Raw genomic sequence first — 27,040 nt, 5'->3', positions numbered from 1 at the left:
AAAAACCAAGACAGACAGACAATATCGCCTAATATTCTTCTTTAATAGATTTTTTTTAACCAGTTCAGTCTCCCAATTATCAGTGTAACCTTTAAAGTTTCTGCTGATGGGGAAAAGTCCATTTTCTCTACTTATCTTCAGAGAAGGAGCAGGAGAAGAGATTATGGGAAAGACATTGCTCGGTAGCTATTGATACATCTCAGTCATGGGGTTTGGTGAGGAGACTGGCCTGTGCCCACCAAATGAGTTGTGACAATTAGTTTTTTGAGGTGATTACCTCTGACAATAAAAACTTAGTCACATAAGACTATGAGATTTCTTACGTGAGCCATCAACTTAGTTCACATAAAACACCGAGATTTCTGGTACTTGACATATATACTACCACAAACAATTTCATTCTGATAATCAGAGGTAAAAACTGGCTTTGTGTGTATAACTGTACAAAGATACAGTACGATTGGACAACCAACTTCAAACATGAATTTTCATTTACCAGAATATGGTATATCATTTCTTGAAAAAGTTCATTGCAGGCAAGACTGGGCACTATGTTTAAACTAAAAAAAAGAGGTAGTATTCAAATTTATGAAGGGAAAAAAGAGAGATGTGAAAAAGTGTAAAAGAACTATAGATAGGTATGAAACAAGTTGATGGATTATATATGCAGACTTTGTACTCCTACATCATGAGTGAAAACAAATATACATGACTGAATATTTATACACCTCTTATGTATCTACACAGATGTACAAGATTCTAATGCAAGAACAAGTAATCAAGATAGCATAAGTATATCAAGTTAAATTATTATTCCCTTTTACAGCTATTTATGGCTGATCTTTGGCTCCAAAGCCTATATTTCTTCAAAAATAAAAATAAGTACTGAGAATGTAACAATATTTTCAACCCTTCCCTTAAAATAAGTGGAAGTACCGTTTTAAGACTCAGTAGGTTGTTTTATTGTAACCCATGAATATCACATGCTGCATTAAATCATTTGCTTCAAAAGGTAATTAAATCTAATTAAAATATTAATGCATTTTAGCAATATATTAATAACTCATGTTTGTTGTGAAAATAACTTGAGAAACTGCATCAAAGCTGTGTCAGGGGAGGTTCAGACTGGACATTAGGAAGCATTTCTTTACTGAGAGGGTGGTCAAACACTGGATCAGGCTTCCTAGAGAGGTGGTCAATGCCCCATGCCTGTCAGTGTTTAAGAGGCATTTGGACAATGCCCTTAATAATATGCTTTAACTTTTGGTCAGCCCTGAAGTGGTCAGGCAGTTGGACTAGATGATCGTTGTAGGTCCATGCCAACTGAACTATTCTAATCTATTCTAAACTGAGGAATTGGTATTCAGATCAAATCAAAATGATCATTTTCTTCATTTTTACTTATACTTTGATGAAAAAGGATTAAAATATATTTCAGACACTTTTTAGAAAAGCAAAGGAAAAAGAAAGTTCAAATTCACAACAGAGAAACATGAGAAGTCATTAGGGGTCACGTCAAGCGCATCCTCCTTTTGCAAAACAGCTCAATACCTACAGCTCTCACCAACGCCTAGGAAAACCCATGTGACTTTCCTCATCTATCTGTGGGCAGCTGAGCCTAGAATCTCCCACCTCTCAGGAAAATTCATAACCCCCAAGACATACTATATCTCCTGAAGCGAGGTACACTGCTGACATGTTCTCCTTTCCCTAAACAAATATAAACTACAGCAGGAACCAAAACCTTCTTCCCAGGGATGGCAACTACTAGAGTGCTCACTTTTTTGCTCTGTCAAAGCAGAATAACTGAGAGGTGATATTGATATTGAAAGTATCCATGGCAGAAGTGCTATGCAAAGTAAAAGTACAGCAGAGGATGGAAATTAGTCTTCACTTTCAACATCTGAGCTGAACGGTGCCCACCAAAGCCGCTCTATCACTCCCCCTTCTCAACTGGACACGGGGAGAAAAATACGACGAAAGGCTCGTGGGTCGAGATAAGGACAAGGGGATCACTCAGCAACTACCGTCACAGGCAAAACAGACTCGACTTGGGGAAAATTCATTTAATTTATTACCAATCAAATCAGAGTAGGGTAATGAGAAATAAGAACAAATCTTAAAACACCTTCCCCCCACCCCTCCCTTCTTCCCGGGCTCAACTTCACTCCCGATTTCTCTACCTCCTCCCCCCGAGCGGCACAGGGGCACGGGGAATGGGGGTTGTGGTTAGTTCATTATGTATTGTCTCTGCCGCTCCTTCCTCCTCACACTCTTCCCCTGCTCCAGCATGGGGTCCTTCCCACAGGAGACAGTCCTCCACGAACTTCTCCAACGTGGGTCCTTCCCACGGGCTGCAGTTCTTCACGAACTGCTCCAGCGTGGGTCCTTTCTATGGGGTGCAGTCCTTCAGGAACAGACTGCTCCAGCGTGGGTCCCCCACGGGGTCACAAGTCCTGCCAGAAAACCTGCTCCAGCATGGGCTCCTCTCTCCATGGGGTCACAGCCTCCTTCAGGCATATCTACCTGCTCTGGTGTGGGGTCCTCCATGGGCTGCAGGTGGATATCTGCTCCACCATTAACCTCCATGGGCTGCAGGGGGACAGCCTGCTTCACCATGGTCTTCACCATGGGCTGCAGGGGAATCTCTGCTCCGGTGCCTGGAGCACCTCCTCCCCCTCCTTCTTCACTGACCTTGGTGTCTGCAGAGTTGTTTCTCTCACATATTCTCACTCCTCTCTTCCAGCTGCTGCTGCGTAGCAGTTTTTCTTCCCCTTCTTAAATACGTTATGACAGAGGTGCTACCACCGTCGCTGATTGGCTCAGCTTTGGCCAGCGGCTGGTCCATCTTGGAGACGGCTGGCACTGGCTTTATCGGACATAGGGGAAGATTCTAGCATCTTCTCACAGAAGCCCCCCCTGCTACCAAAACCTTGCCACGCAAACCCAATACAGAAACTATGCAGTTGACATGCTTGAACAGCTGGGTTGTGAGAGAACATGATGCTGCTTCAGTTTGGACAGCAGCAGTATTTCAGCTTCATTTTATCAGTATCTATACTACTGTGGGTAGGAGACTAGAGGTAATATCAGGGTTACATGTTCCAGAAAACAGAGAACAGTATCTTTTGGTAGAGATCCTCAAAGTTCTCATTACATGCTGAGATTGAGCAACACAGATTACGGGACATTTATGTAAATTTAGTTACAAGAAAATAATGAGTTCTATCAATAAAAATTATACATGCTGAAAATTATATTAGTATTATTATTTTATTGATATTTTATTGACTGAATTCATTGTATCAATTTATCTCTCTAAAACATCAATTAATTGAAAATACAATGTGTGCAACACAAAACATTTTACGAAATGACAGAAGTAATCTTCCACAAGCCTGCTTGCGCCTTTCCCCATATGTATTTATTATGATCTCCCTTTTTACAGAGTGATGTGCCTTAGAAGTTCTGCACTAATGAGCAGGTAGGAAGGAGACTGCTCAGCTAGGAAGTTCAATATTCAGTTCTACCATTATCTTTCAAAACAAAATTTCGTACTTCATACATTAAAACACCTATCCCTATCAGAAATAAAATGCAGCTCTTGCAGGTTTTTCCTCCTTAAAACCAACCATATTCAGAAATCTCCATTTTTTTCATTATTCAACTTGTATCCAGATCTCTCTGCTAGCCATTTGCCTTCGAAAGTATTTCAACAGATGCAATATAATTTTAACATTTCTTTAAAATTTCCCAATTTACATACTGCACGCTCCAGTCTTACCATCCTTTTGACAGCATAGCGCTCTGCCTGCATTGCCAAAACAAATCAGCTAATTATGTAGCTAGACAGAGCAGTGATCAGATAGACCTGATATTTACTTGTTTAAAACAAAAAGGAAAACTCAGAAAAGCAAACAAGAAAGAGAATACATGATGTTCAAAGATGTTCTAATTATTGGCCTGCGTAACCGTGATCTTGTTAGTTTTACCTCTGCTCCTCATCATCTTTTCATGTTATTTACCCTCTAACACTCCAGCAAGCTCCACGCAAGCAGGCCTAAGCGAAAACTCACATACCTCCATTGCAAGCAGCTCAGTGAAGGGTAGAGGTTTGGAATACAAACCAAGTTTCTGGGGATGTAAAATCTGTCTCTGACATTTATGAACATTGGTCAGTGTAATGGAATGCGATTGCTGAATGGCCCTTTTGCAATTTAATTCAATATAAGGAAACAAAGAAGTTTTTTTCAATGAAATGGCTTTAGTTATTCTTAAAAAAGCAATCAATCAAATGCCTTCCAAAAAAAACCCAACAACAAAACAACCTATGTATACTTATTAGACAGTTTTTGATGTGCGAAACAGGAGATAACACGCAATATCAAGCAGTCCAGAGAGAATGCCTTTACATGCAATGAGACCTTTTCTCTTTCCAGTACACCTTTGCCAGCAGCAGTACTGCTAGTTGTAATCAAAAAAAGAGGTTCCATTACAGTTTGTCACAGGTATATGCAACACTGAAATAGATGGTCAAGATCCATTTCTAAAAACAATATATATTAAATTTGAAAACCTATGTGTTAAAAGTATTTATTGAATTATGGCAGATTATAGGCTTGAAATATATTTGTTAATTATTTTGTTTTAACTTAGTGTCCTGGTTTCGGCAGGGATAGGGTTAAATTTCTTCCTAGTGCTGTGTTTTGGATTCAGTATGAGAAGAATGTTGATAACACACTGATGTTTTCAGTTGTTGCTAAGTACCCTGCTAGTCAAGGGCTTTTCAGCTTCCTGTGCACAAGAGGCTGGGAGGGAATATAGCCAGGACAGCTGGCCCAGCTGGCCAATGGGGTATTCCATACCATGTGATGTTTTTTTGGGCATTACTCGGCGGGTACACCCATTTTGTTGTTATTATTATTATTATTATTATTATTATTATTATTATTTTCCCTTCCTTTTCTGTTCCATTAAACTGCCTTTATCTCAACCCACGAGTTTTCTCACTCTTACCCTTCTGATTCTCTCCCCATCCCTCTGTGTGTGGGGAGGGGAGTGAGAGAGCAGCTGTGTGGTATTTGGCTGCCTGCTGGGTTAAACCATGACAGTCCTTTTTGGCGCCAAATGTGGGGCTCGAAGGGTTGAGATAACGACACATCTGACCCAAGCGGGTTAAAAAAAATTGTTATAAGCATTCATTATATCAGTTTAGTAGTCGCTGGTCACAATGTTGGTTTATTTGCTCTCAGAGTTGTTGGATCTGTTCTTGGAGTTTTGGTATGTAGCACCTTACTGGCTGTATATACTGCTGTTTGTCGGTATTTATGTGGGGATTGTCATCTCTAGGAGATGGATTAAGGTTATTGTTTTGCTACACTGTGTAACACTGGCTTATGGTATGATAAAAGTATTGGTCATGGGATTGTACTCAGCACTGCCGTCATTCCTGTGCTTCAGGAGCTATTTCTCGGAAACTATTAGAATCATAGAATCATAGAATCATAGAATCATTAAGGTTGGAAAAGACCTCTAAGATCATCGAGTCCAACCGTCAACCCAACACCACCATGCCCACTAAACCATGTCCCTAAGCGCCTCATCTACACGTCTTTTAAATACTTCCAGGGATGGTGACTCTACCACTTCCCTGGGCAGCCTGTTTCAATGCTTGACCACTCTTTCAGTAAAGAAATTTTTCCTAATGTCCAATCTAAACCTCCCTTGGCGCAACTTGAGGCCATTTCCTCTCGTCCTATCGCTAGTTACTTGGCAGAAGAGACCAACCCCCACCTCGCTATAATCTCCCTTCAGGTAGTTATAGAGCGCGATGAGGTCTCCCCTCAGCCTCCTCTTCTCCAGGCTAAACAACCCCAGTTCCCTCAGCTGCTCCTCATAAGACTTGTGCACCAGACCCTTCACCAGCTTCGTTGCCCTTCTCCGGACACGCTCCAGCACCTCAATGTCCTTCTTGTAGTGAGGGGCCCAAAACGGAACACAGTATTCGAGGTACGGCCTCACCAGTGCCGAGTACAGGGGGACGATCACTTCCCTGCTCCTGCTGGCCACACTATTTCTGATACAGGCCAGGATGCCGTTGGCCTTCTTGGCCACCTGGGCACACTGCCGGCTCATGTTCAGCCGGCTGTCAATCAGCACCCCCAGGTCCTTTTCCTCCGGGCAGCTTTCCAGCCACTCTTCCCCAAGCCTGTAGCGTTGCATGGGGTTGTTGTGACCCAAGTGCAGGACCCGGCACTTGGCCTTGTTGAACCTCATACAGTTGGCCTCAGCCCATCGATCCAGCCTGCCCAGGTCCCTCTGCAGAGCCTTCCTACCCTCGAGCAGATCAACACTCCCACCCAACTTGGTGTCGTCTGCAAACTTACTGAGGGTGCACTCGATCCCCTCATCCAGATCATTGATAAAGATATTGAACAAGACCGGCCCCAGTACTGAACCCTGGGGAACACCGCTCGTGACCGGCCGCCAACTGGATTTAACTCCGTTGACCACAACTCTCTGGGCTCGGCCGTCCAGCCAGTTTTTTACCCAGCGAAGAGTGTACCTGTCTAGGCCGTGAGCCACCAGCTTCTCTAGGAGAATGCTGTGGGAGACAGTGTCAAAGGCTTTACTGAAGTCCAGGTAGACCATGTCCACAGCCTTTCCCTCATCCACTAGGCGGGTCACCTGGTCATAGAAGGAGATCAGGTTGGTCAAGCAGGACCTGCCTTCCATGAACCCGTGCTGGCTGGGCCTGATCCCCTGGTTGTCCCGGACATGGCTCGTGAGGACCCTCAAAACCAACCGCTCCATGATCTTCCCCGGCACCGAGGTCAGGCTGACCGGCCTGTAGTTCCCCAGATCCTCCTTCTGGCCCTTCTTGTAGATGGGCGTCACATTGGCAAGCCTCCAGTCATCCGGGACCTCCCCTGTTAACCAGGACTGCTGGTAAATGATGGAGAGTGGCTTGGCAAGCTCCTCCGCCAGCTCCCTCAGCACCCTCGGGTGGATCCCATCCGGCCCCATAGACTTGTGAGCATCCAGGTGGCATAGCAGGTCATTAACTGCTTCCTCTTGGATTATGGGGGGTTTATTTTGCTCTCCGTCCTTGTCTTCCATCTCAGGGGGCTGAGTACCCTGAGGATAACTGCTCTGACTATTAAAGACTGAGGCAAAGAAGGCATTAAGTACCTCAGCCTTATCCTTGTCCTCGGTGGCAATGTTCCCCCCCGCATCCAGTAAAGGATGGAGATTCTCCTTGGCTCTCTTTTTGTCATTAATATATTTGTAAAAACATTTTTTGTTGTCTCTTATGATAGTGGCCAGATTGTGTTCTAGCTGGGCTTTTGCCTTTCTAATTTCCTCTCTGCACGACCTAACGAGATCCCTGTACTCTTCTTGAGTTGCCTGCCCCTTCTTCCAAAGGTGGTAAACTCTCCTTTTTTTCCTGAGTCCCAGCCAGAGCTCCCCGTTCAGCCAGGCCGGTCGTCTTCCCCGCCAGTTCTTCTTACGGCACATGGGGACAGCCCGCTCCTGCGCCTTTAAGACTTCCTTCTTGAAGAACGTCCAGCCTTCCTGGACCCCTTTGCCCTTCAGGACTGTCTCCCAAGGGACTCTCTCAACCAGTGTCCTGAGCAGGCCAAAGTCTGCCCTCCGGAAGTCCATGGTAGGGTTTTGCTGGCCCCCCTCCTTACTTCACCAAGAATCGAGAATTCTATCATTTCATGGTCGCTAAGCCCAAGCCGGCCTCCGACCACCACATCTCCCACCAGTCCTTCTCTGTGAAAAGCAGGTCAAGCGAGGCATCTCCCCTAGTAGGCTCACTTACCAGCTGTGCCAGGAAGTTATCTTCCACACACTTCAGAAACCTCCTCGACTGTTTCCTCTCTGCCGTGTGGTATTTCCAGCAGACGTCCGGAAAGTTGAAGTCCCCCACGAGAACAAGGGTTAGTGATTGTGAGACTTCTGCCAGCCTCTTGTAGAGGCTGCCTCTTCATCCTGGCTAGGTGGTCTATAACAGACTCCCAGCAGGATATCTGCCTTGTTGGCCTTCCCCCTCATCCTTACCCACAAGCATTCAACCTGATCATCACTATCATTGAGCTCTAGACAGTCGAAGCACTCCCTAACATACAGGGCTACCCCACCGCCTCTCCTTCCTCGCCTGTCCCTTCTGAAGAGCTTATAGCCATCCATTGCAGCACTCCAATCGTGAGACTCATCCCACCATGTTTCCATGATGGCAACTAAGTCATAGCTATCCCGCTGCACAATGGCTTCCAGCTCCTCCTGTTTGCCACCCAAACTAGTAATTACACTTTTCACCTCTTCTCCTTGAAGAGCCTTTTTACGGTGAAGACAGCTTCCTTCACCTTCCCCTTCTCCTCCAGGCTGATTACAATAGCTCTTGAGGATTTTGAAAATCCTTGGGATGTTCAAACCAGCATGTTCCTATTGCTATGTCTCCTGAATGTGGTTCAGGCCTTATTTAAGTTTAAACAACTATTTAAGAATACCACCCAGGGATCTACCCTGAGGCTGGATAGTTATGAGTGGCAGGGTGTGTGGGATAGTATGGGCAAGTGCCTAGGACAGTGGTCACCTCCAATGTTTTGGAGCTTCACCCCTGAACAAGTGCAGAATCCTGAAAAACTAGTAAAATATTTGGAAAACATATGCTGTCACCCTGGCAATTCCAGAGAGGCCCAGATTACTGCAGCGTACTGGGGCCTGGCCCATGCCTACCAAGCCCTCTTCAACACTATCCAGAACCCTCAAGGGGAAGAGAAGGTCTCTGGATCTGATGACAAAATGACAGGCACTGTGGCTACTCCAACCCCCGTGACGGGCACTGCGTCTACTCCAACCCCCACAACAGGTACTACAGCTGAACCAGAGGACCAACCCTTGCTGGTATCAGTCGCCCCTATACATAAAAGGAAATCTTGGAAGCGAAAGTCAGGTCGTTTAGAAAGGGATGATGGAAAAGCAGGGCCATCACGAGGAGGGCAGGAGGAAGAGGAAGAACTCATAAACGAGAAGGAAACCACCCAATCCCTATCCCTGGGTGAGTTGCGAGATTTGCGGAGATATTTCAGCCGTTGTCCAGGCGAGCATATTGTTACCTGGCTGCTCCGATGCTGGGATAATGGGTCCAGTAGCCTGGAATTAGAGGGGAAGGAAGCCAGACAGCTGGGATCCCTTTCTAGGGAAGGGGGCATTGACAAGGCGATTGGAAAAAGGGGCACAGGCCCTCAGCCTCTGGAGGCGACTCCTGTCAGGCGTGAAGGAAAGGTATCCCTTCAAGGAAGATGTTATATATCACCTAGGCAAATGGACCACTATGGAGAGAGGTATCAAGTACCTGAGAGAATTAGGCGTGCTAGAGGTGGTTTATAGTGACCTGGACAACGACCAAATGCCCAAAGATCCAGATGAATTCCAGTGCACGCAACCCATGTGGCGGAAGTTGGTACGGAGTGCACCAGCGTCATACGCCAGCTCGTTGGCAGTACTGTCCTGGAAAGAAGAAGAAGCACCAACGGTGGATGATGTGGTTGGTAGACTCCGGGAATACGAAGAAACTGTCTCCTCCTCCCTTGTCTCGGCGGTGGAGAAACTGTCCCGGGAGTTCCAGCAATTCAAAGAGGATATGTCCTATTCTCTACCTGTACGGAGCAGTATCTCAGCCATTCGGAGTCAGCGTTCTTCTGCTCAAGAGAGAGGATATAGAAGGCACAAACCCCTGAGCACCCTGTGGTTTTACCTGCGTGACCATGGAGAGGACATGAGGCAGTGGGATGGAAGACCTACCTTGACCCTAAGAGGCACGGGTACGTGAGTTGCAAGGAAAAACAATCACACAAGGGGGTTCTCCCAGGAAAAATGCTGCTATAGTTTTCAGAAAAAACCTGTCTCACGACGGTCCAGTTTCCAGTGAACAGTTCCCCAGACAGAGTAGAAGGGCTGATCTTACTTTGGATTGTAATGAAGAAATTCTTGACTCGCATTTACAAGTGAGTAAAGAATACTATGTCCAGAACTAGAGGGGTCCTGCCTCTGGCCAGGTGGAGGAAAGGGACAACCGGGTTTCCTGGACTGTGTGGATTCGATGGCCTGGCACATCAGACCCACAGGAGTATAAGGCTCTCGTAGACACCGGTGCACAGTGTACCCTGATGCCATCAAGCTATGAAGGGGCAGAACCCATTTCTATTTCTGGAGTGACAGGGGGATCCCAAGAGTTAACTGTGTTGGAGGCCGAAGTGAGCCTAACCGGGAATGAGTGGCAAAAGCACCCCATTGTGACTGGCCCAGAGGCTCCGTGCATCCTTGGCAGAGACTACCTCAGGAGAGGGTATTTCAAGGACCCAAAAGGGTACAGGTGGGCTTTTGGTATAGCTGCCCTGGAGATGGAGGAAATTAAACAGCTGTCCACCTTGCCTGGTCTCTCGGAGGACCCTTCTGTTGTGGGTTTGCTGAGGGTGGAAGAACAGCAAGTACCAGTCGCTACCACAACATTGCACCAGCGGCAATATCGCACCAACTGAGATTCCCTGATTCCCATCCATAAGCTGATTCGTCCACTGGAGAGCCAGGAGTGATCAGCAAGACTCGCTCACCCTTTCACAGTCCCATATGGCCAGTGCGAAAGTCCAATGGAGAGTGGAGACTAACAGTAGACTACTGTGGCCTGAACGAAGTCACGCTGACACTGAGTGCTGTCGTGCCGGACATGCTAGAACTCCAATACGAACTGGAGTCAAAGGCAGCCAAGTGGTACGCCACAAATGATATCGCTAATGCGTTCTTCTCAATCCCTTTGGCAGCAGAGTGCAGGCCACAGTTTGTTTTCACGTGGAGGGGCGTCCAGTACACCTGGAACCGACTGCCCCAGGGGTGGAAACACAGCCCTACCATTTGCCATGGACTGATCCACACCACACTGGAACAGGGTGAGGCTCCAGAACACCTGCAATACATTGATGACATCATCGTATGGGCTAGAAGAGCAGAAGAAGTTTTTGAGAAAGGGGAGAGAATAGTCCAAATCCCTCTGAAGGCCGGCTTTGCCATAAAACAAAGTAAGGTCAAGGGACCTGCACAGGAGATCCAGTTTTTAGGAATAAAATGGCAAGATGGACGTCGTCAGATCCCAATGGATGTGATCAACAAAATAACAGCCATGTCCCCACCAACTAGCAAAAAGGAAACACAAGCTTTCTTAGGCGTTGTGGGCTTTTGGAGAATGCATATCCCAAACCACAGTCAGCTCGTAAGCCCCCTCTATCAAGTGACCAGGAAGAAGAATGATTTCAAATGGGGCCCTGAGCAACAACATAGCCTTTGAACAAATTAAACAGGAGATAGTTCATGCAATAGCCCTTGGGCCAGTCCAGGCAGGACAAGATGTGAAGAATGTGCTCTACACCGCAGCCGGGGAGAATGGCCCTACCTGGAGCCTCTGGCAGAAAGCACCAGGGGAGACTCGAGGTCGACCCCTGGGGTTCTGGAGTCGGGGATACAGAGGATCCGAGTCCTGCTATACTCCAACTGAGAAAGAGATATTGGCAGCATATGAAGGGGTTCGAGCTGCTTCGGAAGTGGTTGGTACTGAAGCACAGCTCCTCCTGGCACCCCGACCGCCGGTGCTGGGCTGGATGTTCAAAGGGAGGGTCCCCTCTACACATCATGCAACCGATGCTACGTGGAGTAAGTGGGTCGCACTGATAACACAACGGGCTCAAATAGGAAACCCCAGTCGCCCAGGAATCTTGGAAGTGATCACGACCTGGCCAGAAGGCAAAGATTTGGGAATATCCCCAGAGGAGGATGATGTGATGCATGCTGAAGAGGCCCCACTGTATAATAAACTACCAGAAAACGAGAAGCAATATGCCCTGTTCACTGATGGTTCCTGTCACCTTGTGGGAAAGCATCGGAGGTGGAAAGCTGCTGTATGGAGTCCTATACGACAGAAACTGCTGAAGGAGAAGGTGAATCGAGCCATTTTGCAGAGGTCAGAGCCATCCAGCTGGCCTTGGATATTGCTGAACGAGAAAAATGGCCAGTACTTTATCTCTATACTGACTCATGGATGGTGGCAAATGCCCTGTGGGGGTGGTTGCAGCAGCGGAAGCAGAACAACTGGCAGTGCAGAGGTAAACCCATCTGGGCTGCCGCGTTGTGGCAAGATATTGCTGCCCGGGTAGAGAACCTGGCTGTAAAAGTACGTTACGTAGATGCTCACGTACCCAAGAGTCGGGCCACTGAATAACACCAAAACAACCAGCAGGTGGACCAGGCTGCTAAGATTGAAGTGGCTCAGGTGGATCTGGACTGGCAACATAAGGGTGAATTATTTATAGCTCAGTGGGCCCATGATGCCTCAGGCCATCAAGGAAGAGATGCAACATATAGATGGGCTCGTGATCGAGGGGTGGACTTGACCATGGACACTATTGCACAGGTTATCCATGAATGTGAAACATGCGCTACAAGCAAGCCAAGCGAGTAAGGCCTCTTTGGTATGGGGGACGATGGTTGAAACATAAATATGGGGAGGCCTGGCAGATTGATTATATCACACTCCCACAAAACCTCCAAGGGAAGCGCTATGTGCTCATCATGGTGGAAACAAACACCAGATTGCTGGAAACATATCCCATGCCCCATGCCACCGCCCAGAACACTATCCTGGGCCTTGAAAAGCAAGTCCTATGGCGACATGGCACCCCAGAAAGAATTGAGTCAGACAACGGGACTCATTTTCGAAACACCCTCCTAGACACCTGGGCCAAAGAGCATGGCATTGAGTGGGTATATCACATCCCCTACCATGCACCAGCCTCCGGAAAAATTGAACGATACAACGAACTGCTAAAGACAACACTGAGGGCAATGGGTGGTGAGACATTCAAGCATTGGGACACACATTTAGCAAATGCCACCTGGTTAGTCAACACTAGGGGATCTGCCAATCGAGCTGGCCCTGCCCAATCCAAACCCTTACGTACTGTAGAGGGGGATAAAGTCCCTGTCGTGCATATGAGAAATATGCTGGGGAAGACAGTCTGGGTTACTCCTGCCTCTGGCAAGGGAAAACCCATCCGTGGGATTGCTTTTGCTCAGGGACCTGGGTACACTTGGTGGGTAATGCGAAAGGATGGGGAAGTCCGGTGTGTACCTCAAGGGGATTTGATTGTGGGTTGAAATAGCCAATGAACGGAATTGTATGATGTTAATTGCTGTATGATATTGTATATCATCATTTCTATGGTTGCTATCAATGGAATTGCAGTAAGAATCACCCAGATTAATGAAGAATGAACTTTAATGAAACCAAGCAAAGTGCAACGATGATAGAACCGGACGAGCGCAGCAATCACGGAATCAGAACTGGCTTCAGGATGCAGCAATCCAACACCACACACCATCTCTCCTGCCCTGAAAGACTGTTATGACAGATGGAGCCCAAAGTCATGGACTAAATGAACTCAATGGACATTTTAGAGGGATGGCCTTAGGGACTAAGGGAATGATATCTGTGTGTATATATCAAAAGTCAAGAAAGGTGGTGATGCTTAATTGGAATGTATTGGAAAATGTGAGACCTGGGCATGACGTAGATGGTGTAGAATAAGGGGTGGATACTGACCCGGTTTCGGCTGGGATAGGGTTAAATTTCTTCCTAGTGCTGTGTTTTGGATTTAGTATGAGGAGAATGTTGATAACACACTGATGTTTTCAGTTGTTGCTAAGTACCCTCCTAGTCCAAGGACAGCTCCCGTGCCTACTGACTGAGCTAGGTACACAAGATGGGAGGGAACATAATCAGGACAGCTAGCCCAGCTGGCCAATGGGGTATTCCATACCATGTGACATCATGCTCAGTATATGAATGGTAGTTGTGTCCAGGAAGTGGTGGTCACTGTTTTTTTGGGCATTGCTCGGCAGGTACACTCATTTTGTATATTCCATTACTATTACTATTACTATTACTATTACTATTATTATTATTATTATTATTTTCCCTTCCTTTTCTGTTCCATTAAACTGTCTTTATCTCAACCCACGAGTTTTCTCACTCTTACCCTTCCGATTCTCTCCCCGTCCCACTGGGTGTTGGGGAGTGAGTGAGCGGCTGTGTGGTGTTTGGCTGCCTGCCAGGTTAAACCACGACACTTAGTCATATGAAATGTTTGTTGAGCCACTGGAAGTTTTTTGTTACCAATATATAAATTAATTCAAAATTTAAGTTTCTATTCTATCTTCATTGAGACAGCACCATCTAATATAAAGCTGTTATACAAAATATGTATATTAGATAAAGGTTTTTTCCTTTACAGTTGCCTTTATTTTTTTAATAAAAAAAGAAAGGAAGTCACTTCAAGCTGCAGAAAAACATGTCAGTTTTCAACCTGAAAAATAAAAGATTGATATAGATATTAAGATCCGAAAATTTATTCAGACTTAACCACAGGCTTTGTTATATGCTTCACCTATAAATATTTATCAGAAAAAATATATTGATATTAATATTAATATTAATAAATATTTTAAAAATATAATAATATTAATAATCCACTTCACCTTATATTTTGGTAGAGTGTTTGTTTTTCACAATTGACTTTGATTTCTCTTGGTACAAAAATTCTCTTTCTCCAGTCTTCGAGCATTCAAACAAAGTAGTCCATATTCCTTAACAACGGCACAGCCCCCGTGCTGGCTCTCGAGATCAGCCACACAGTACAGGTTAAGGGTGACAAGGGAAAGTGTTTGCCTGCAAGTAAAGTTGCCTATAATCATAGCCAATGATAAGTGGCTCTAAAATAAGCACTCACAGAAACTTTGGTTGGGGACCTATGACCTTAACTATAAACAACAGCAAAAGTACCAAGGAAGCTATTTACTCCCATACAGACAGATGATTGTTGCTTTGATACAGCAAAACAAAAAGAGTTTCCCTTTACCATGGTGAATAAAACACCAGATGTCCATCTTTATCTTCCATCCGTATTCACTGAAAATGAAGTTGTCTAAATATAATAAATAGGTTTCTGGCTTTCAGCAAATGAAAACATTTTACTTTGGAGATCTCTGAAGAGGTTTTAGCCACGAGCCAATATTCCTCAAAAAGACAAAATTTAATTTAGCCATATTTATGTCTTATTTTTGGATGACAGTGAGTTATGAACTATTCAAACATGTTTAAGCTGAAGTTGTGTAATAATTAGAACAGCCAAATAGGTGTTAATAATTCATTGGTAGAGAACAGCAAGAAATTGAGGTTGAAAAATTATTAATAGAACTTCTCATCATAATCTTTTAGAAAAGATATTGATCTGTAAACTGCACAATCAAAATATATAATATGACAGAAATGGAACATGAAGCATATTCAAATTATTCTGATATACTAATTCAGAAAATGCACAGCACCCATGGATGACATTTTTTAAAAATCAGTTTTACCATTTACGGCTCCTTATGGCTAGAATTCTGAAAGATGTTCAGCCACAGAGTCCAGATACTTACAAGTATCTAGGTCCCTAACTCGTTCTGAAATCCAAAGATAGATAGGCTCCTGACTTCCATCTCAGATCTTCATCTAACATCCTATAGATTTGCACACACTCTGTAGAGCACTGGGTAAAATTTACATTTTCAAAGCTGTTCCAGAAATGGAAAACTTTTTGTTTTCACTACTTCAATAAATACACAATAAGTATATGTACAAATCCTACTCAACTTTTCAACACCCAGCAGTATATCATTGCATTTAATATTCTGTTCCAAATTTCAATAAACACCTATAAGTTAGTAAAAACATGCATTTCAGATATTTACGGACAAGATGTGTGCAATTAAAAGTCAGGTTTGGTCATGTGGGCACCTAAATTAGGTTATTTCTCTCTCACTTGTCCCATACATGCAACATCTATTGCTTAATAAGCCATCGAATTTCAGACATTTTCGATTTTGACCCTTTTTAAATGCTCTGTTAGATTGCCTACCATCTGGCAGTGCTTACTCTTGATACCTCACTCCCTTTGCATTACAGAAGTGTGTTTCTTATATCTTAGATGTATGCAACACTAGAATTCCCAAGCTGGCAATAAATGGGCTGAGGGGACAATTTGGGCTAAGTATCTTGTTACTAGGTCTATGGTGACAGCATGTTCAATTGCTTCAGGTGCATTCTCAACAGAAAGCTGCCAACCTGCCCAAGTCATGAGAAATGGAAAATGTGCATACAAATACTTTTTTTTTTAATTATTACAAGGTATTTATTTACAAACTCCAAGACACTATGAAGAATACCTAGGGTAACTTCTCCCTGCTAGTTTGAACTAACAGCTCAGTATCTCCTAGCTGACAGACTCAGTAAGAATGAAAAACTGCATAGCAGAGCTAACAAATTTAAAAAAAAAAAATCAATGCATCATTTCCATTTACATAAAGGAATTCATTATATCTTCGGGAAGGGATGTAGGAGGGGGAAGGAAAAACAGAATGAGGGAAAAGAGAAGTTGTTTTCCAAAAAAAAAAAAAACCACCAAACCAAAACCAGCTACGCAACTGATCTGTCAGGGACTACATCACCATGCTCTTGCTAACTTTCAAATGAGAATTGCAAGTTGTCTATAGCAGGATTTCACTACCTGAAAATTAGACCATAAGAAATGCTATAAATAAAAGACATCAAAAGCAGGATTCAGTATTTAGGGATTCACCTGGATAACAGTTTCCATAAACAATGGGGACACAGCTCTGAAAAACAGGAAATCTCTGAAGTATACTTGGTAAGGTGGGTAACAAGAAAGGTACCCAATTAACTGAAGCTTGAGATATATGCTTTATTTTACTACTTATGTTTTGTTTCCAAGTTTTTGTCTGACAGACCAATCCCTAGTTGGAGCAAGGAAATCTTTGCTTTACTACTGAGCTTGTCTGGCAGTGAAGACAAGGTGAACCAGAGTGACAGACAAGCTTGGCTGTGTTATCTTCACTGAGAAATCAAGTGCAAACAAGCACATATGCAGCCGTCCCAAGGAACCTGTAGCCCAGGATGTGTTTGGGGAACCCAGAAGCTTGCAAGTATGTACTGTCAGGCAGTAATAGGATGTTTTAGGGGGTAGTATTGCCTACTACTGGTTTCATAGTAATTTCTCTACCAGACAGAAATCATAAGTCCTCCTGGAATGAACAAATAGACAGAAGTCACTCAAGAGCCTGATGGAAAATCTCTCAGTATTCATGTAAAAGCTTGAATACTCTTATTCCATCTCCTGGGTAGAGTTGGATAGATCTCACTGTATATATCTTATAAAGGTTCTGTACATTGTCCATAGCTTTGACCTAGAGCAAGTTAGAATAATAATTTATCATTAGGATCCTATGATATATTACCCTAAATTTACTGCAATCTACAGATTTGCTTAAAGTTCAGATCATATCAGAACAACATTGCATATTGCTGCAGTCATGCCAAAGAGAGGTGCTGCTTTGAAGATCTGGTAAGTTATTGTAAGATACAACAGAACCAGCCAAGGAAACATCAATACTTCCATATTCTACTCTGCTGACAGGAGAAAAAATTTGGAGGCAACCAGAATAGGCTACGTATAGAATTGGAAGATTTTATATTGTGAGGGCACATTTTATTTCTGTGGGGTTCTTCACATACTGAAGGTTCAGCACAAGCATAAGCTTCAGCGGACTGTAGACTAAGAACTGGATGAAAAAGAACAATAATACCTAAAAAAACCCCATGCAGTCAAAGCAATTTTTATGTATATTGGCTATTTTAAATTACATCATTTAAAAAAAAAAAAAAGACTTATTCCTGACAGTAACAGACTTGACTATCATTTTCTATATTAAACTAGCTTTGACTGTGAGCATAAAGCAATCTGTGTTTTTTCAGCTGAAAGCAAAATATCTTAATAAGAATTTTTTAATAAATATGACATTTTTAGAGATAGAAAATGTATTAATGTCAGCAGCACACTAATTTTCAATAGTGTATCATATTATTTGTTAAATAACATGCTTCATTAGATAAGACATCCACATAAACAGCACAGAAGTTAATAAAATAAGAACAAAATTATATTCTTAGCTACATGCTGCAACTCCAATTGTGGGAATTTCACTAGCATAAATAAGAATGGGTTTAGGGGAGTTGTTTTGTTTTTTTTATATATAATGGAAACAGACTGCATTTCTTTTGTAATCAAATTAATATTTTCAGAACACAAGTTTACTCCAGACTTGTTCCGGTTGCATTGCAAACCAAGGCAATAAGATTATTTCAAAATATCATGCAGATTGCCTGAATCTGACTATCATCAGATTAAAAGATATTAGCAGAGATTTTATGGAAGCTAAATGACAGTGTCCTTGAGGTAGTACTGACATTGACTCTAGCTGATACAGTTTTTGGCCATTAACATACCTTACTATGTGTCTAGAACGAGCCCTCCAATAATTAGAGCTGAATACACTATGGTTTTTAAAATTAAATCATACCTCTGGGAAAGAATCAGGGAATAGACAGCTAAAGGACTTTCAAACAATTAACGAGAACTGTACTGTCAGGTTAAAAATTAAACATTGCTAAGTAGGTTAAGAGATTTTTCTCTCTCAAAAATTGTATGTTGACATAGAAAACGGCTCTCAGGCATGCTGTTGAGTGAAAGCAGAGGTGAGAATGGATACCGCTTATTTACAACCAAATGAAGTAAGTTTCTCTACTCATTTTCATAATTCAAACTGAGCTTTCAAACCGAGCCTCTCAAAAAAGCTGACAAAGTTTAATTAAATATTACACTGTCACTGATCTTAGATAGGTAGACAGAAATGCAGAGGTAAAGATTCATACTTTTTAAGTGACCTCTGATTTCATAAGTCTCTATTTCTGAGTACTCTGAAAAACCTACCCCAGACTGAACAATCAGAAACTGAGCCACTCAAATTTTAACTTGATTATATAATTGTAAAAAAGCCTAAGCAACTTATCAAACATTATGCATTTTTTATTCAGCTTTGTAGTCACCAAAACCCTCAAACCAAATCCTAAACCCAAACCTTTATTTACTATTCTATGCTTTTACGTAGTATTCACAGTTCCCTCCACACACTCAAGTCCAAGAAACCTAATATAAAGAAAAACCTTTTACTGACATGATTATAAGCATTGCTTATTTTGATGAGCTAACAAATAAAGTGCCAGTACACATTCAAAAATGTGTAGTCTTGCTAAAATAATAGGAATAACAGAATCAGTACTTTTCCCCCCATGAGCCCAAGCATGATGCTGATCTTATGAGATCTAAATTTTGATACGTGTATATATAGAGATAATATTAATCAAGCACTTTTTTCTCACTACAGTCAAAACAAAAAAAAATCAGAAAACTGAAGAGGAAGTCTCATGATATTGAGCATCCCGGGTCAAAGTTTAAAGACTCGCATGTAACACCCCCAAAACATCATCTTTTAGATTACCCATAGGAATTCTGTAATGTTTTGGTTTGGTTTGTTGTTTTGGGTTTTTTTAAACATATCTCAAAATCATGGTGAATACATTTGCCTTTATTTAGATTGTGAGGAAGCTGAATATTCTAAAATTAAGCATCCTGCAGAAAAAATGTACTTGTGTACTTCTTCATAGGTGCTGCAGGTGACCTTCAAAACATCCCAAGTTAAATTAAAAGTACCTCAAAGAACTGAGGAATTATTTGAGTTACGCTTACTGAGCTCTTTCTCTGTTGTAAACATTACTCTATGTTCAAGTATATAACATGTCCAAAGTTTGAAAGAAAATGCAGTGAATGGACTGTTATTCCAGGACTAGAATGAACATAATAAAAATTGGGAAATGTTCAACATATATGTGAGCTCAAACTATACATTAGTATTCTGCATTATCCAGAGACAGAAGGATGTCTTATCAATAAAATTAATTGCTTTCCTTGAACAAATAAAGGCATAAACCTTCCCACATCCTCTAGAGGACTGGAAGGTGAGTGGCTGCTGCACCAACCTCAGGTGGACTTGGCTGGCTTTCTTTTGTGGTTCTTGAAGAAAATTTCAAAGAGGACAAGAACACGTGACCCTCATGAGCCCAAAAGCACAATGTACACTTCTACATATCCATTTTCACTAATACGTGCTTATAACTGGTACAAAAAGAAACACCAGTAGCTAGCTTTAGTCAACTAGATTTCATAACAAATGAATCAGTGACAGCCAATGATGAGACATTATTCAATATTAAAAATAATAGGAACTGAAGATGATAAAGAACCTAATGCATTTCTGGCCCATATTCCACATCAAAGCATTTCCAGTAGAATATTTCATTGCTTATTTTTGGTCCTGCTTCCTAAACGTCTAATTTCAATATTTCTTGCTGCAATTTCACCCCATTGCTTCTATGTAATTTCTTTCTTCTTTGTAACATCCATTTATGCATTTGAGGACCGTTATCATATTTCTCTTCAGCCTACCTTTATGGGAGTTGCATTTTACCCGGGGAACTATTATAAAGCTTAATATATAATGTACTGTCAGAAAGAATTTTTGGACATTATAAATGCATTGTTTAGATTAATGCTACAATTTTGTCATTTTATCCTTTGGGGCATTTACAGAAGTAAAGTGCAAAAATTGTTGGAATGCAACACATAAAAAGCCAAGCACTACTAATAACCTTTTTAATACTAAATGGTTCTTTATGTTTAGTCACGTACAAAGAGCAAATGCTCATGTAATAGGAATAGTTTAACTGTACGAAGTTTTTCTTTAATAGAAATAAAAATGATAATCACCACAATAGTATTTGAAAATGATACATGAAAAATAGCCCTAGCTGAAATTGTGCTTCAGTCATAAAAACTTAAATAAATAAAAAAAACACAAAAGAAATCAGTTTGTGCAAGGAATGTATACAGTATAATCATAAATCCTGGTTATCAGTTTATTAGCAAATAATTCAAAAGTCTCAATACTGTAAGAGAACCTCATGACAAATCCTGAGCAACAAGACTGAGATGACTACCTTTAGAATCCAAAACTACAGATATTTCATACTCCTACTCTACCAGTGACATAATGTATCCATTAAAACACACACTAATTTGTAACTGATCTATTTAATATAAACCAATATGATTTATATACTTAATTTTACATACATATATCTATATCAATTACACTTAAGTATGATACAATGCATTTTGTCTTCATCACATGTAACATTACTTTCAAACTCTACTGCTCTGTATAAACCTAAGTATGTAACAGCTCACAAAAAGATAAATCTCATTAGCTTCAACTGAGACATTACAGACATGTGACAAAAGAGAGGGACAAAGTGCTTACCCTAAGCTTCTTAAAATATAAATGATAGGTATAACACATAGAGTGAAGACTGGTCCCAAGGAAGAACAGGTTTTAACTCAATACATGCACAAATTTTAGAAATATGTATGTGAGCTGCACATATAACATATACAGTCTACCACGTTAGGGTGACAGCTGGTGGTCAAAGGCAGGCCCAAAAGATATGTACAAATTAAAAAGAAAGTTGATGCATAAGGCAAATGTAAGTTCAAAATTGAGAGAAGTATAATAAAAAACATGAGGCACACTAATATATTGCAATTATGACTTACACTTTGACACATACTTAACTGAAAAATTAAGCTGCACATGTGCATGACAACATGGATGGGTTGCATAAAAATGAACAAAATAAGAGAATATTTTTAATAGCAACAGACATAAAAATATTCTTCCATAAGTACCTAGATGTATATATGCAAATATTATTGTGTCTTTCACCCTGATTAAAACCCATTAAAACCTGACATTAAATTTACTTACAAGGTAGCATCGGTAGAGCTTTATATGATTTATAAAGGTTTATATGATAAACCTCATAGGTTTACATGATAACCCTCAAATGTGTATACAAAAAGGTTTTGAAACTGGAATGCCACACATTGAAAAAATCTGGCATACCTTTACTATTCACTATGCTCTGAAATTTTCTGTTCAAGTTTTAGAATTAACTCTGCTTTTACTTTTCTGTTATCATTAAAATAAGGCTTTGTGCTCCTTGAATAGATGAGAAGTTACCCAGAGAGATTCTCCCAATATAAGATGGTAATAGTTTATTGCTATTGTTGCAAAACATTATATTGATCTGTATAGGAAAAAGACCTTCAGCATGGCCTGCATTGCACCTCCTTATCCACTACTCTGCCAGATAACTCCACATCACAGTCTTACTTGATTTCATCTTGAAGCCAATTAAAATTTCTGTCCCCACTTTCAGTCAAAGGCTGTTCCCAAACGTCAAATTAAGAACTGGAACCATCCGAGTGTGAAGGCTACATTTACTCACACACATATTATTCCCACTCAGTCTTTCTCATACATTGCTCTTTCTTGTCAAAAGATGCCTCTCCCTTGTGACCCTGGAGGTAGTAACTCTCATTTCTTTTTAGAACGCTTACTACAGATGCCCTAGCTGATGTGGTAATAAAAACAAGATTTCCATGACAGCGCGAGTTTCTTTGTGTACTCATAGACAGGGAGGGAGGGAGGTGCCACAGGGCTGGACCCAACAGTCCAGGCATGTGGAAGCAAGCCCTCTGAGCATTAATGAAACTCCTGATGTGCCTAAGGACACTGAGTAATTAATTGTCTTAAAAATCAGCCACATACATTTTCACTAATACCAGAAGGCCAAAACATATAAAAGTCACCTGAAGCCCAGGTCCACCACAACTCTGCTATGAAATGAGTGAAACACGTATGGCAGCAACAGAACCATGTGCAGTTGCTTACATCTCCCATTGGCTTCATGCTGCTCTCATCCGGTGGCTGCGAGGCCACGGGGCTGACTCGGTGATGCTCTCCCGCGGGCTCGTTCTGCACACAAGCAGGGATGACCGGAGGCACTTGATATCTCACAGAAAGCATGCAGGACTTCAATAAACTCTAACCGAAACACTGATGATAAATTCACTTTTGTGAGTCATGCAATTACACAGAATTGTTGTCCAAATTTAGAGACGCAGTAATCACAGCTGCGAAGAGATAAACAGAGGTCTTTTGCTGGGTTTGATGTGCATTAGGTGCTCGGTTTACATAACAGCTTCCAAATTAGACATTAACCTCAGAAGACTGGGAAGAGACAACCAGGAACAAAATGGTTCCCTTGTGGAAAGATTATGTAATACTTATTGAATTTAATTCTCCAAGGGTGTATCTGTCTGATGAAGAGCAAATTCTTCCCTGAAACACAGGCAGGATGAAGAGCCATAAAACTAGAGACCAAGCCCCACAAGGATGCAAGTAACCAATTCACAGAGCACTGAGTTTACAGACACAGCTTCCACACTGTTCATACCAAAAAAGGGGGGTGGGAGGGCGTCCCACTGCCCGCCCCCCCAAACGACACAGCAAAATATTGCTTGATGTGTAGATAAACATACTAAGTTTTATAAAAATCATGAGAATGAGGTCAATAAATGTAACCAAATGCATCAAAGTATCCCAGAAAATGCATACAAGCATTCAGAACTAGAAAAAAAAAAATAATGAGAATCCACAGGAGCCTGTACCAGAATTTTCCCATGTCTTACATGGTTAACCCAATATTCTCTTAAGTATGCCTATATTTAAAATTTACTGTGATGTTCATTTTCATATGTGCTACAAACACCCTAATAATAGCTAAATTTACAAACTTACCCTAAATCTTCCCATTTGGTTATCATAAAATATTCAGCTTTTTACCTTTTTCTTGTTATTTTGAAAGAAAATTTAGTTCTTTCCCTTGGTGGTATCAACATTAATGCAGTAAAATTAGAATACCTCTGTCTCTTTGAAAGCTTTAAGGCTTGTCTATATACAAGCATTACACTGTTACAAAATCACATGCAAAAATAAATCAAAACAACTCCACCCTTATATATGCATTTATTCTGGTACAGAGACACTTTTCAGGAGGCACTTACTAACATTGTCCTTATTCCCATGTAGGAAGATGAATATAATATATAGTACAACTTCTTCACACGTTTCTATAAACACTGCCACCCAAAAAGAGTAGTACCATTATACAGTTGCAATTATTTCAGGAGAAAGGACACAAACATCTCGCATTTCTCACTGAAACAGTACTATTGGCTAAAAAATTGGGTCCAGATCAGGCCACATCATCCCAAGACCAATGAAAGACTATGAACTTTATTTAAAAAACCAAACACTTCCATTCTAATAAAATAAAAAACATAATAAAATCCCCAGAAAGTACAGTTAATTTAAGAATATGCAGATGACAGTCCTGAAAAGGATGCAGTGTTGTTTAATCCTACTGAAAAAAATAAGTAAACATATGCTATGATCTCTAAACCTTCCCACAGGAAAAATTAGGACAGAATTAGAAGATATTTGTGTAATGAAACAGAATCAACATACCTATCACCTATTTCACATATCAGCTTAAAAAGTTACATGGCGCAAAATATGATGCATAACCTCCTATTGCCCAAAACATTGTTCGGTTGTGTACCTCGCTCAGAATCCAAGCTTACAACAAAATGAGGGGATTTACTCACAAGAATAATCTCATTCATTTTAATGGAATTCTCACGTGAATAAAGTTACTCATGCACACACACGGGTAAGTAAGAGGCTATCAGACCCTCCCCAATCCCCTACACATGCTACCACAGCACCAGATGTGACCTGCTATGTCCCTCTCTGGCTGGCAGAAAGGGAGTGGGTGGACTCTTGGCTCTCTCCCCCTTTAATGCACCTGCTAGTGCAGCTGAGCTGGCATGCAAGAGGAAAAAGGTACTCCAGGAAAAGAACGAGTGCAGCTTATTGCCTCAAGAGACCCAGGAAAAAGCAGGGATTTGAAGCATGATTTCAAGTCATAACTGAGTGCTGCCCTGCTCCTCTGCTCTTGTAGCTGTACTGCTCTCGGGCTTGACTGCAAGGTGCTAGCACAGCTCACTGCATAACACCCCACTCTGAATAGTCCCACAGAAACTCGGACTTTTGAAGTATTTCCTCTCATTCCCTCTTGAAGCATATTCTATTTAAGCTACTTTTTCATAGAAGATCCATGTAACTATTGAACATTCTGGATTTTCCTTTTTTAAAAATGGTTTCCAATGTGATTCACTTATTGTATACACGCAGGCTGTTCAATTCAAGCTGTTGATCAAATATGCTTACCACCACCGATAGTTCTTCAGCAAATATCATAGAGTGTAAAATTTGCAAAGGCATATAGCCAACTGGCATATATAGCAAAATTAAATAATCCTTCATTTAAAATGTAATTTTAAAGGGAAATATCTCTTCCCCGGAATTTATTTGCACTGATTTTCATGCAAATATTCCAGTTTTGCATACCTTCAACTTATTGTGACAGCAGTGTTCTAATTTAGCATCACATTTACCACTCTGTCTCTGAAAATGTAGCTTCCCACATGGCATTAGCTTGGATAAAGTTATTTTCCTGCAACTCTGACAAAAATGTGCTTCCTTCACGCAACACCATGAACAAGTGTTTATGCCGGGCGCTCAGGAAGGAGCCGGCATGCGCCCAACGCGGCCCCCAGGATTTTAAATAAATTAATACGTTACCGTCGCTGCGTGTACCCCAGCGAGCTCTCCCACCCTTGGGCAGGGCCGTGCCCTGCTCCGGCGGCGCCCCCGCCCGCTCCCCGCCCGACGGACGCAGCGAATGCGGCGGCCCCCGCGACGCGACCAACCCGGGACGGCCCCGCTGCCCGCGCGGCCTCCCCGCCGCGCCGCGCCGCGCCGGCCGGGCGGTGCCCGCAGCCCCGCTGGGGCGGCCGGCGCGGCCCGGGTGCAGCACGCTGGAGAGCGCCGCGCCGGACCAAGCCCCGCGGCCGCCCCACCAGCGGTGCACGGACCGCGGAGGGCAGGGCAACCTCCCCGCGCTGGCTTCCAGCCCCTTCCCCGGCGCACGGGCGGGGGACGGGGGAGGCAAAGTTTTAGTCGCCAAGCGGTGCAGCGAGGGGCCGCGGGGAGTGAGGGAGGGAAGAGGCGAGGTGGGGCCCGCCCGCGGGGACGGCGAGGGGGGAAGCCCCTCACCTCCGCGGGGTGCGGCCGGCCGCCGAGCGAGCGCCGGTGCTCGCCGCCCACCCCAGGCCGGAGCCCACCGAAGTTTCTGCCGGGCTAGGTGCGAGGCGGCGGGAGCGCCGCCCTGCCTCCCGCGGCGGGGCCACCCCCCGTGCGGTCGCGGGAGCCCCGCGCTCACCTGAAGTCGCTGTAGGGGTGGATGATCCAGAACCCCGCAGTTTTAACCCTTTCCTGCTCCTTCTCCACCGCCTTCTGGCTGCCGAACATGCGGAGGGAGAATTTGTTGACCCCCGGCTGCAGCATGGAGGTGAACTGCCGCTGCATGAAGCCGTACTGCCGCCGGGGCTCCTCGGCATCCTCGAAGCCCACCACGGGCTCCTCGCCCCCGCCGCCGTCCACTTTGAAGCACACCGCGTTGCCATGCTCCTTCACTCCGCCGCCGCTGCCCCCGCCGCCGGGGCTGCTCTGGGCTTTCTCCGCCGGGGCCGCCGGCTTGGCTGGGAAGACGTTAGCGCTGCTATCGTCCCGGCTGCCGGGAGAGGAGCTGCGCTTCCCAGCCTCCATGCTGCGGGGCGGGCGCACCCCGGTCGCGGGAGAGCGCGGGGAAGCCTCGCCGGTGCCCTTCAGCGGCGCGGCTAGGCTGGGCTCAGCTCCGCGCTGCCGCGCCGCCCGGCATGGCCAGCGCCGCCGACTCTGAGCCGCGCTCCCGCGCAGGGCTGGCACTGCTTCCCCTCGCCCGCCCCCTGCCAGCGGCCGCGCCACACCGCCCGCCTGACATTGAGCGCCCCGGAGTCCTTGAGGGGCTGAGGCGCCCGGGCCGAGGGGAGGGGGAGGAGCCGGCGGGGGGGGCGGGCTCTGCCCTCGGGGCCGCGGCGCGCGTGGGCCTGGCGGCGGCTCG

The 27,040-nt window shown here is 43.4% G+C and overlaps 1 protein-coding gene across 1 annotated transcript in view; it reads right to left on the bottom strand.

Annotated features, from left to right (window-relative positions):
* LOC142074727 (potassium/sodium hyperpolarization-activated cyclic nucleotide-gated channel 1-like) overlaps positions 1-26,706 on the bottom strand; it is a 298,373-nt gene extending 271,667 nt beyond the window's left edge. Inside the window, exon 1 of the mRNA XM_075135568.1 lies at positions 26,321-26,706. Coding sequence (XP_074991669.1) covers positions 26,321-26,706 — 386 coding nt within the window. The remainder of the gene's footprint in view (positions 1-26,320) is intronic.
* Between the last annotated feature and the right edge of the window lie 334 nt (positions 26,707-27,040).

The sequence above is a fragment of the Calonectris borealis genome, chromosome W (assembly GCF_964195595.1).
Source record: "Calonectris borealis chromosome W, bCalBor7.hap1.2, whole genome shotgun sequence".
Taxonomy (NCBI): Eukaryota; Metazoa; Chordata; class Aves; order Procellariiformes; family Procellariidae; genus Calonectris; species Calonectris borealis.
The sequence above is the reverse complement of the archived record's forward strand: the minus strand, read 5'-3'. Positions and strand labels throughout refer to the sequence as shown.